This window comes from Grus americana, chromosome 12, assembly GCF_028858705.1.
Source record: "Grus americana isolate bGruAme1 chromosome 12, bGruAme1.mat, whole genome shotgun sequence".
In the NCBI taxonomy this organism is placed as follows: domain Eukaryota; kingdom Metazoa; phylum Chordata; class Aves; order Gruiformes; family Gruidae; genus Grus; species Grus americana.
In genome coordinates this window covers 22650240-22662514 of record NC_072863.1, presented here as the reverse complement: position 1 = coordinate 22662514, position 12275 = coordinate 22650240, and the positions used below count along the sequence as shown (strand labels likewise).

The 12275-nt window shown below is 48.2% G+C and overlaps 1 protein-coding gene across 9 annotated transcripts in view; it reads right to left on the bottom strand.

Annotated features, from left to right (window-relative positions):
• The window catches only part of LOC129211979 (exocyst complex component 1-like), a 28782-nt gene that overhangs the window by 932 nt on the left and 15575 nt on the right, over positions 1 to 12275 (bottom strand). For 6 of the 9 annotated variants that reach the window (XM_054839862.1, XM_054839864.1, XM_054839861.1 and 3 more), the window contains 11 exons: positions 12114 to 12246; positions 10877 to 10986; positions 10070 to 10219; positions 9339 to 9432; positions 4919 to 5037; positions 4578 to 4691; positions 4164 to 4234; positions 3408 to 3648; positions 3069 to 3252; positions 2306 to 2505; positions 11 to 205 (listed from right to left, as the gene is read on the bottom strand). In XM_054839862.1, coding sequence (XP_054695837.1) covers positions 11 to 205; positions 2306 to 2505; positions 3069 to 3252; positions 3408 to 3648; positions 4164 to 4234; positions 4578 to 4691; positions 4919 to 5037; positions 9339 to 9432; positions 10070 to 10219; positions 10877 to 10986; positions 12114 to 12246 — 1611 coding nt within the window. Of the gene's footprint in view, positions 1 to 10; positions 206 to 2305; positions 2506 to 3068; positions 3253 to 3407; positions 3649 to 4163; positions 4235 to 4577; positions 4692 to 4918; positions 5038 to 9338; positions 9433 to 10069; positions 10220 to 10876; positions 10987 to 12113; positions 12247 to 12275 lie in introns of those variants that run through there. The other 3 variants (XM_054839863.1, XM_054839867.1, XM_054839869.1) reach the window with 2 other exon arrangements.

Sequence of the window (12275 nt, the reverse complement as noted above, 5' to 3'; positions counted from 1 at the left end):
CTCCAATTACCGGCAAAAGGTTTTCCTCTGGGGAGAGATACTTGTGGATTTTCCTGTAGAGGGTCTCAAGGGCTCTTTTCACTTCCTTGCCAGGGTATTTTTCAATGACCTTCCTCAGCTCTTGCTTGCTGTAGGCCAGCTGAAAGCTGACCTCTTCTTCTTTCACCCCTTGAGCCACACGGGCTTTCACTCCTTCAAAGAAGTGCTGGAAAGACAAGGAGACATTCACTGATGAGCTGCCCTAAGGTGGACTCCTGCGTCAGGGCTGAAACCTGACCACTTTCCTCAGTTCCCTTCCCATGTCTAAGTAAGTGGAAATGAAGTATTGGAGATTGTTTATCCTCCAGGAAAGCAGGGCATAGCGAATTCCATCAGTTCTCTTCCCTCCCTGCTCAGCAAGCAGCATCTCTAAGGGTTGCAGTACCATGGAGCAATGGGACTGCTGGATAAAATCACTCATGTTCCTTGGTGCTTCATACAGCTTTCGTCACTACAAAGGGTTTGGAACCAAAGGTTGGGTTGGGGGATCCCAGAACCTGCAGAAGTGTAAAGCAAAACTCAAGTTTTCTCAGTTCTTCCAGGATGTTCTATGAAAACAGGAAAGGCTGTTCTGTAGGGAGGAGTTTCAAAAGGAGCACGTGTCCCACCCCAAGCATGGCTGTTGCTTGAGAGCCCAGGGCTGTGCCTACCCCAAGGGTTACAGACCTCAACTAGCTTTTAGAGAAGTGCCAGGAGCAGTGTAGCTCCACAAAAAGCTCAATGCTAACAAACATTTTTTTCTGCACAAGCTTTTCAGACACAGAATCTGTCAGGCTGGAAGGGACCTCAGGAGGTCTCTAGTTCAACCTCCTGCTCAAAGCAGGTTCAACGCTGAATTCAAACGAGGGTCCCTCAGGCATTTCTCAAGGTAGGTCTTGAAAACCTTCAAGGATAGAGACTGTGCAACCTCTCTGGACAGACTATTTCAATGCTTTATTATCATTATAGTCATTTTTTCCTTCTGTCCAGCTGGAACCTTCCTTTTTACATTTTCTGACTGTTCTGTCTCATCATCCTGCTGTGCACCTCATTAATCTCCTAGGGAAGGGGGCTACTAGGTACCTCTGAAATTGTTTCTTCTCCAGGCCAACCAAGCCCAGCTCCTTCAGCATCTCCTCACCATGTTGGTGGCCCTCCACCGGCCTTGCTCCAGTTTAGCAACACCTCTTGTCACAGGTGGATGTGACATACATCTCTATCTATCTCTGCCCCAGCTGAACATGGTATTCTGCATCTGGTCTAATGAAGGCTGAAAAAAGGGAACAATCACCTCCTTCAACCTAATGTCTACCCACCTGTTCTTACAGCCCAATAATCTGTTTGCTGTCTTGGGTAATTCCACTGCAGTTTTGCTGTGGCGAAATACCCTAAATCCTTAAGGATTTTCAGAGGGAAAGAGGTTCCTAAATGTATTAGCTGTTTTCAAAACCAGAAATGGGCTCCGAAATTACTTAGGCCCCTTTGCAACTTCTCTTGATCTTTGTGAATTGTGCTCAACTCTGAAGAGCTACGTGGTCTGCTAGAGAAGGCCATGTCAGGACTCTGGAAATCCCTGAGCAGAACACAATCCAACTGCCCTCATATGTTACTCACTTTGCTTTGTTGTGAGCAATTAAATTATACTTTCCCTCACAGAGGAAGGATTTGAAGCCATTAACATAGCAGGGCTGCAGGTAGCACGAGACACTGAGCTGATCTTCCAGGCAAACCTACAAGATGTTTGACAGCAAAGACTGGAAACAAATTAAAAGCAACAGGCCCTATAAATAATTCAAGCCGATCTCAGTCTGTGAGACGTTTTCGGGCAGAGAGAAGAGAGAAGGAGCGGAGCGAGGAGGGGGTCTCAGGAGCAGTTAGCTCTCTTAGCTCGGTTAACGAAGCAGCCGCTTGGGAAGCGTGAAGCTGTGTTAGACTTATTAGCTCAGGCAGCCGTGCAAAAAGAAACCAGCATCTGCCAGACGCAGGCACGCAACCCGGGGTGGGGGCCTGAACAAGTCCTCACAGCACTGCACGGAGGATGAGCTGCAGAGCTGGTACCCGCATCTGATGCTGCTGAGCCCTGTCCTTGCTGGGGCTGTGCTGCGTGGTGAGACCCAGCAGCAAGTGGCCAGAGAAGGTGTGGGAGCACTGGGGATGTGGCAGCACACTAAATACAATCCCAGACTGGATTCGGGGAGGGGTGATTTGAACACCAGTTAATTCATAATTTTGTGAAGTGCAGTTGCCCTTTGAGACCCAGGCAAGGGTCAGTTTATCCTGTACTCACATTGAGCTTCTCCAGTGGTTGGCCCAGGTACTTGATGACATATTTCTCCATGTGCTCACTATACCTCTGCTTGGCTTCTCTCTTCTTGCCTTCCAGGCAGTGGATCTTCTTTTTGCACAAGAAGCAGTGAATGTGGTGGAAATTTTCCATCATGACCATATCTGTGTTCACCTTCAGGTTTGCTGAGGACAGACTGTTGACTTAAAAGAAAGGAGCAGATCAGGTATGGAGAGAAGACCCTGCAGGCTGAGTCAGGAGGGCCATGAGATGTAGATGCTGCCAGGTTTTGGTCACCAGTGAAGAGTTTAACCAAGAGCTCAGGTGACCATCACCACAGGTTGTTCAGCTCTTCAACCACCTTGCCTTGCAGAGCTTTGGGGTTGTGACATTTGATAACTGTTTACCTAAAAGGGTGCAGAGACATCCAAGCCCAGCCCTGTCCAAACCTGTTTCTGACCTGAGTGCCACCCTCCGTAGCAGGAAAGGAGAGGTTGACTAGATTCAAAGCTAAGCACGTGTGTCTCATCCCTGTCACAACTGGGACCATCCCGGTGTGGCAGACACCATGCACATGGCATGCCACACTCTCTGAATTTTATGATGCTCCCAGGCTGTTGCTCGGTGAAGGCAGTTTCAGCGGGGGCAATGCCAGGAGGCATGTAGCTTGCACGTCCCCTGCTCTGGTGGCTCAGCTGATTGCTGGTGACTCCTGAAGCTGCAGGTATACATTTGCCTGACTGATGCATCCAGCCTTTGTACTCACTGCTGCTGAAGACGCTGCCGGCCAGCCTGAGATGTGCTTTGTCCAGCTCCCCTCTCCGCCGAGCTGTCCTGAACACCTCCTCCGACAAGTTCACAAACTCCTCAAAGCGGCTCACGGAGGGCAGGATCCCACCTTTCATCTTGCTGGGCATCTTTGCCTCCTCGATCTCTTTGCACAAGGTCCCCTGGCAAGAACACACAAGACACAGCACTCTCAGATCTGACATGGTCCCAGACTCATGGGGCAACTGCCTTCAATGAAGAACATGTTAGAAGTTTAGAAGATACCGGAGGAGGTCAAACATCAGGTCTACTTGGGCTTACTCCTACTGACACTCACAATGCTTTTGTTGAAGCTGCTCTTGGCCAGGAGCAGCATGTTGCCCAGGAGAGTGTTGAGGAAGGACGAGGGGAGGGCTGAGGAAGAGCCCCACATCTCAAAGATGGAGTCGCTCAAGGTAACCAGGACCTGCAAGCAGCTGAACGGGTGGACCTTATTGCAGACATCTAGAAATCCTCTCAGCTCCGATTCCAGGCAACCGAAGATCTCACTTAGCAGTCGGGTTGTAGGTTCTTCTAGTCTTTAAAAAAAAAAAAAAAGAGGGTAAGCAATTAAATGGGGAGGGACAGAGGGACACTCTTCACCCTCTGTGCTTCTGGGAGGAGGTTGAAATGCCCTGTCTTGCCAGCCAAATGAAAAATTTCAGTGGTTTCATGCTGACATTTTTAATAAGATTTCCGTTCCATGGTACATTTTCATTTTATGATATTGCTAATAAGGAAATAAACCTGATCAAAACACAGGCTTTTCCATGAAACATAAACCTCGCTTTCTGATCCACCATGAAGCAGAGCCACTGTGCTGGGGAGATGCAGAACCAGTAGGCTCTGCTCAGCCTCTGCATGCCCAGCTACGATGCCTCCTGGTTTTTTGCTACCCAGGGCGCAAACCTGAAACCACTTAGTTGACATCAGGATGGTCAAGACTGAAAAAAAAAAATAAAAATCCCTGAATCAGTTCCTCAGGCAGTTCCTGTAGGACGCTCCAGACCATGCCCCTGCCAGAGCAGCCAGATGTATCTCATCACCCACGTACTGGCTCCGAGGCTTGGTGCAAGGAGGGTCCTCTGGAGATGCCATGCTCTCTCCTCCCTTAGTGGCAGATGCCTGAAAGAAAGAACGGGATGGAAATTATGATTTCTCCGCCCTCCCTCAGAGAGGAAAACTTGAAATCTGGGTTTCATTTCTGCTGCCTCATATTGGAGTCCTGTGTTCAATGCTTAGAGATCCTGTGATTTTGCTGGAGCTATCGATTAACTTCAATTCAATTTTCCTCTGCCAGCAGGAGGTCTTAAGCTTCCCCACTACTGACTGCAGAGGTCAAGAGCCCAGGAGACCTCAGGTATCTGACAGAGGTAAGCAGCCACCCCACCGTGCCTGCTGAGGCTTATATCAAGCTGGAAGGAGGACCAGCTAATGGGACTGGAGAGGACATAGTCCTCACACTTACCTCCGGCACCTGCAGGTCTGCAGCACCCTGGCTTAGCTGGAAGAATTGCTCAATGAACTGCTGCTCCACGGTGCAAAGGGGTTGCAGCTCTCTCAGCACCTGCTCCAACATCTGCTTAGAAACCATCGGGCATGTTAGAAAATCCTTGTAGCACACACTGAGGACACCGGAGTAGATGTCCATGTCCACCTGAAGTGACATCTAAGCCAGGTCAGCAGTACAGAACATCTCTGCTTCTGCTGCAGGTACGCAGCACTAGAGGAAGGACCATGGGATGGGTTGCAGCACTGGCACAGCCCATTGAAGACACATGAACCCTTTAGAAAACCTCAGCTCCCTACCTTGATGACGTTGCCTTTGTCCAGTGTGTCCTCCTGACCTTCTCTGCCCCCAGGGAGACTCCATCGGGACTGCTGCCTGCTCCCCATCGCCATCGGCTTCTCTAAGCTTTCCTGAAGACCTGCACGGTACGTTGGTAGGTGGTTAGACATCTCCAGCCCTCTTGGCCTCTCCAGCTCCTTTGATCATTTTAATAGATTTAAATGTCTCTTTTTTTATGACTGATCTTATGCGTGAATCGGCCTTTTCCTGTTGGATTCAGATATATGTGGGATGCAGGTTTGGCTCTCATTTTTTAATCTGCCTTCTCAGCTTTTTCTCTCTCTTTTTCATTACTCTCTTTTTATTTCACTGCTTACCCTTTTACTGTTTAGTGCTTAATACTAACTCTTGAGGACCGGGGAGTGAAAAATCCTAGGTGATAAGAACAAAAATCAGCAGAAATGCCTGCGAGAGTTTCAGGAAAAATGTTTGTTGCTTAGTTTTGATGGTAAATTGCCATAAAACAATATTCAGGGGGAGGGTTGGCTTTTTGTCAAAAACTAGCCTTTAAAATTTATAAACATTCACCTGGAAATTAATATACTTTTCAAACATTACCGGTTTTTGCCACACTGTTTTCACTGGGTGCCCGGCTTAAGTGGAAAAGTTTAAACATTTCTTTGAAACGTGCATGAAGAAAATACTATTATGCTCACTGAAAGAAATCAGTGGGGAAACATCCCTATTATTTTCTAACTAATTCTAAAAATTGGTATCATTCCACTAACCCCGGAGGTCCCGGGTGAGTCAGGCCAGCTCTCCATTTCTCATAGCACCTGAAAAATTCTTATTTGAGCCACCACCTGCAGGGCTTTTACCTTAGGAAAGGATTTTTCAGATGCCCTACACGCTGAGCAGGGATGAGAGAGGATAGACAGCCCTGCTCACAACCTCAGCCTTGCTAAAACCATGGAGAAAATTAATAAGCTGCTTCATTAATATTTTTTCCCACCTTTATGCGGTGGGTGATGATAATTTCACCTGCTGGGAAGTGGCAAAACCAGGAAAAAAAAATATGTCCCCACAGCAAAAAGGAAAGAATTTTACAAGCGTGTAAATTTTAGTGTGGAAAGGGAATGGGAAAAATTAGGAGAATAGACTTAATTATTGGCTCACAATTAATTATAAACAGCTTGGGGTTTGCCATCTAAACTCTCCCATAATACTGAAACAAGGCAATAAATCATCAGGCGGTATATTTAGAAGCGATTGGCATAAATATTCCTTTATGAGAGCAGAGAGTCGACCCTAAAAATTCACCGTGACAGTAATCAGTACAAAGAAAGAGGCACAGAGAGCTGAGCCAACCTAGGATATTTCAGAGCAGGGATGAGGGATGTTATCAGGGAAGTGTCCTTGCAGCCTGGGCTTTCATCCATGCAGCGGCTCACCCCAAGGAGCAGCTGAGCAGGTGAAACGTCAGGGAAGACCTTGGATGAGGCTCCCGCAGAACTTCATCAAAGCCAAACCTTCCTTGCGAAACAGCCTGAGACCAACCAATTTTGCAGAAAATATTTCAGCAGGGATCTCCGAAAGTCCCCGGGAGCTGGGAGAGGCCGTGCTCACTTTCAGCGTCCATCGCTGCCAAGCTCCTTCAGCAGAAGGACATGTCCATGCATTGCCAGGGTGCTGCTGACCCTGCTGAGCCAAGAAGAGCTGAACTTCACCTCTGGAGGGAGGTGATGCTCTCCCTCCTGCCTTGTCCCCAGGGTCTCCAGGGGCAGGCGGGTGAATCTCAGTTGGTAGCACCGCAAGCCCCAGGGAAGGTGCCTTTCTGCAGCTGGCAGGATCTCCGTGGATACAATTTTCTAAAAATTCCCACTATTACTAATCGCACTGCACAACGATGTGGTGGCCGTAGTTTCAATGTGCTGCTCACATGAACGAGGGGCTGGCTGAGCATCCCCAACCACGCCTGGGGCTTCCTACCTATCCCAAACCTCTTCTCACCCCAGAGAGCAAAAAGCACGGGGCCAGCACACCCCAAGACAGGCAAAACTCATCTCATCTCGTCCTGGCCGCGGGAGCAACACCAGCAACAGACAGACGCCCTTGGGTGATTTATAACAGTGCAGTAACAGGCTTGTAGCCATCAAGCTCCTGCTGCAGTGGGTTTCGCAGACACTGGATTTCCTCCTGGGATTTTAATGGCTCCCATTTTACGGGACTCGCATAGGCATTAAAGATAAACAAAGCATTGAAAGAAAATCACCGGTTTAACATTTTCCAATAGGGGATCAGACAGACTGGCTGCAGCATGTGCCCAACGCTACCTTTTTTTTAAATTTAACAAGCCCGTTTTCATAAAAGGCCCCTGTAACAGCCATCTCTGCCCCTGCAACGTCCCCCCTTTTAATGGCTTTCTGAGCAGACCAGCTCTGGGAAGAGACAAACTTAGGTTTTTTTTTTTTATTTTCTGTCACCCAGCAGAATTAAAGTCCTTTGCTCAGAGCCCGTCAATCACTTTTCAAATAGGAACCAGGACCTCTTTATCCTGTACATGATCTTTGTTATTTCCTTCCATTTAAAGAAAAGCAGTCACCCTTCTTCAGGAAATGGCGCCTGATCACATTATCTTATAAACCATGGATCAGAGTTTGCTTCCCCACTGCTAATTCCCCAGGCTTGCATGCTGCCAGTACGTTTATTACCTCTTATCAGGAATTCCTATTTTTAAGCGAGAAAGAGCACATTTCCCCAGGAAAAGCTGTATCCAGGCATGGAGGAGAGGGAGGTGTGAGAGGAACGTTATCTTTTTCAACAATTTGTTTTACCCATTTGTTTTTCCTCAGGCACTGCATCTCTGGTGAGCTGGAAAGGAAGCATAGGAACGGTGCTCTGTTCTGCTCAGGGCCCTCCACCTGGGCCAATACATCCCTCAGAAGGTGTCATCACCAACCCATCGCTGCCGGCTTGAAGGTAGGTGTCCACCCTGGTGTCCAGATCACAGCAGCGGGGACTGCCAAAGTGTTCGAAGGGTGGGTATCCCAGATCCAACGAGTGATGCGCCGAGTGCTCCAGCACTGCTGGGTCCCTGGCACCTCCAAGGAGGGAGGAGGACATTCAGGGTGACAACATGTGGGAAAAGCTGCCAGCAGAAGCACTGTCCTATTCCCACCCTTGGGCAAGTTGCTGCTGGCACGGGCTCTCTCTGTCCTTGCTTGAGACCCACCAGGTTCTTCACAGATCCGCAGAGCAGGGAGGAGCAAAACACCCAGATATTAGCTCTCCCCTTTATGGCCAATTCTGAAACCGAGGGAAAGGGCCCCGGAGGGCTACAGAAGTGGAAATCACGTGCAGTGGTCTGATCCTGCAGCATGGTGAGCTTCAGGGTAGCTCCCTCCAGCTGCCCATGGCCCAGGCTCCCTAACCATCCCTTGTACCCCAGAAGAATGGCATGGACTTCACCCCAGAAGACAAAGGATGGGCAAATATCAGGGCAGTTGTGTCAGCTGGACAGGGACTATTGGTACGATCGCTGCTGTGGGGCCAGCACAGCAACGGCAGGCAGGCAGGATCCTTCAGCCACCGGCCCTGTGTCCTTCCCTAGGCTTCATCCTCTGGCTCTGGGATCTGGACACAAGTGATGAAGTAGGTGCAGAGCTGGAAGAAGCCGAGCTAGCACTCTGATAGACTAAACACACCATGCAGACTCGTTTTTGACATTCAAGCGGAGCCAAGCTGGCATGGAACTTTCCATTACAGTGCTTTGTTTTGCTGAAGGAAAATATGACTTCTGTGCGATCAAAAACTTCCAGAGGAGACAGATCAGTTTCTCTTTTTGTCTTCAGAAACACCTGACCGGAGTATTTTGAGTCAGATGCAGTGATTTCTGTTGAAACAATCACCTTGGGACAGCACAGCCCCACAGTCAGCTCAGTATGAAATCATTCTGCTCTCACAAATATTGCTATGAATACACTCGTGTCTTCAGGGACAGGCTTGGTGCCATCTCTTTACAGGGAAAAAGAGTGTCTGAGGACTCTGTGACCAGCTCTGCTTGCATGAAACATGGACCAGGCATTAGCCAGGCAGTCCCACATCCCCCTCTCTTACGGCTCCTCAGGACACGATCTCAGCCACCCGTGCATCATTTCCGAGTCCAGCAAAGGGAAGGCACACAAAACCTACAGCTCGGAGAAGCAGCTGAACAAAACCGGGTAATACACAGAGCCGAGGCTCGCACAAAGGCTGCCTGGTGTAAAGCAAAGTCAGCTTTGTCTCACGCTGCCAGCTGCAGACCCAGTCCAGGGAGGAGAAAGTAAATTCATGGCACAAAATCTGGGGAAGGCACCTGTGATAGAGGATGATTGCCGTGTTCCCTACTTGCAAATAAAACGCTGCTCAGCAGCACAGAAGCCGTATTTGCAAATCACTCACTTCCTTTTCTTCTTCCCAACAAGAAGGTTTTGGCTTGTTCAAAAAAGGCTTTGATTTCCCGGTCGTAGAGTCTGCTGAGGTTCTGGGCATAGACCTGGGAAGACAAGATGGACAGAGACATTCCTGGTGTATCTCATCTCTCTGTGAAGAGTGCCCATTTCATAGCTTTTTTCTTCAGCCGCCCACTTGAAACAAAAGTCAGTAGATGGCAACAGACCTATTGGTTTTGGTGCGTAAGACCTTTGGAAAGGCAAAAACCAGCATGAAAAATAGAAAACAAGCCTCAGTGATATAAAAAGAACCACCTCAGTTACTTACCAATGTCCTTATTAACAGAAGAGGCCAAGGACTTTAAGACGCCCCTTCCCTAGAACCCTTTAAATAAAGCAGTGTTGAATAAAATACAAGATTAACCACATGCATTTAATGCTCATCACTCTCATTCAGTAGAGAAATGGTCAAATGAAAGCAAAAAAGACCAAATTTTAACATTTCAGACCTTTTCCTTCAACACAATGTCTGCCGCCGAGTCCCAGACTGCTTTCTGCCAAGCACAGAGGTCCAACATCATGTGGCCAAGTTGGCCAGACACTCTCCTAAAAGGGCCAAATGCTGGAAGCTCATGGGTGGTATGGGTTTGGTGAAACCAAGCTCTCATCACGAATTAACCAGTTTGACTAATCTGTTCCTGGTGGATGGTTCGCAATATTTGTTCAGGATTTCAGCCATACCTTGGGGAGATCACAGAACAGGACTGGGTTGGCGTTCCTCAGCCAGGCCATGAGCGGGGTGTAGGGCACCAGTTCTTTATGGTGGTGTCCATGGCTTGGTGCAGATAACTTGTCAATGGGTTGACCAAGAGCAGGGACCTGAGCATTACCCTAAAGCAACAGAAATGGCAGAAAGACTCAAATAAAACATAGCCTTGAAAAGTTCTGGAAAATAATTGCTTCATAATTGCCCTTGAATTCCCAGAGTCAATGCTTGAAAGTAAATGCTAAAGATTTAAGGAAATAATGCTAAGGATTTGGGAGTCGCTCCCTTTCTCTTCATGAAGTGAAATCTAGAAAAGTAACATTTTCCTCTCAGATTTCTGCCCACAGAAATAGTCCACCGTATCTTTTAAATTGCAAGACGAGCACTTGGAAATGTTAATCAAAGGATCAAGGGATTGGCTTTTATCCTGGGATTTTACGTTACAGATGAACAACCACCCCCAAAGTAAAACAAGAAAATTTAAAGCAAAAATCTTCAGGGCTAAGCACTTTTTAACATGACCGGAGGATTAATGACTGTCACGGGAGGGAACCTGATAACCTGACAGACACGGAGTTGTGCTGGATTTCCTCCGCATGCCTGCAAAACTAACCAGAGGGCTGGGGGGCAACGGCAGGGTGAAGGTATGTGAAAAGACCTCTTTGGGGAGATGCTTTTAGAGAATCCTCTTACGGTGGCATTCCCTATACCACTGGTACTATTTTACCAGACTATTCAAATCTCCCAGGATTTTGAGCCACCACGTGAAGCGCGAAGCCCACCTGCAGCTCGAAGATGCTTGTAATGTGACCGATGAAAGCGTTTTCAAAGTTCTGCTTGAGTGTTTCAAACATGATTAGTTGCTCAGCCACAGACTGCATTTTCCGGTAACCTTGAGGAAAAAAAAAAGAATAAAAAGAGAAGGTATCATGGTACGGAGTGGCACGAGCTGTCGTGGCTGCAGACCAATGTCACTCAGTGCACTGACAAATAAGACAGGTCTTCAAGGAGTAGGTTCTGGTTTAAATACTACCACCCAAAAGCCAACAAAGGGAAAAAGATTTGCTGTAGTACCAGGCAAATACAGACAGACAGGGAGTTTAAAGTAAAAAAAAAAAATTAAAAAAAATTGCAAAGATTGCAAAGCATCCATCAGCCCGACCATGGCCAAGGACAAACGCCCAGCCTCCTCACAGGGAGTTTCATGCCAGGATCGAGCCTCTGTGCACCAGCAAGTCTCCAGCAACACCCACAGTGGATACTGCTACAACAAATTATCAATTTTTCCATGCTCAAGTACAGACAACTGGGTTGCCCCAAGAGACCACAATTTCTAAACACACCTTTCCACCAGTTCCTTTCCGAACTATAAGAGGTGTTGTACACAGATGGCAGACAACGCTGCCTTACATCCAGGTATTTAGAGGAATTGTATAGATGCTTGCCGTAAATTTGCCTCGACTATAACGTAAACTGGACCAGCCGGTGCCTGAGTCCCGAGGGAGGTGCCTCCAGACCTGCCTGCGGTACGCGGATGCCCCAGCTTGGCCGTTTGCAGCATGAATTGGATTCCTCTAGGAATGGAGCCAATCCTCCCCCCAGCTCCTTTTCTCCATGGACGTTCAGAGGGGACATTACATGGGTTTTCCCAGCCCTGCATGGCTGTGCTTCTAGGTGAAGCTGCTGAAGATTTTGAAAGCTTCAGCAATATCTTCAGAAGAAAGCTGAGCCCTGCAAGCCTGTTTCCCCAGCTCACAGCTCCGGGTGTGCTGCAGGGTGTTCTGCCCCGTACACCCCACGTACCCCCAGGTCAGTGCTGCTGCTTAGCTTCCCAAACACATGCCTGCCTTCTATTTCTTTTTTTTTTTTTCTTTCTGGGGCTGCCCAGAAAACCTGTGAACTAATTCCTGAGAACACCATCTCCGGCTTCAGCGGTTCAGGGCACCTGCAGAGGCTGGGACAGCACAGGACGGTGCTGCGCGTGCCATTTGCAGACATAAATCTCCGCTCTCTACTCACCGGGCTGTATCTGGATGTTCATGCAGCCAGATAAAGCCTCTGCTGCAGCAATGCAGGCTTTCACTTTGCTGGGGCTGGAAAGATCTGCCCGGCTCAGGGCATCGCAGTGTTCCCTGCTGAGGTTGAGGTGGGTCTAAAAACAAAGCCAGAAGAGAACAGGTA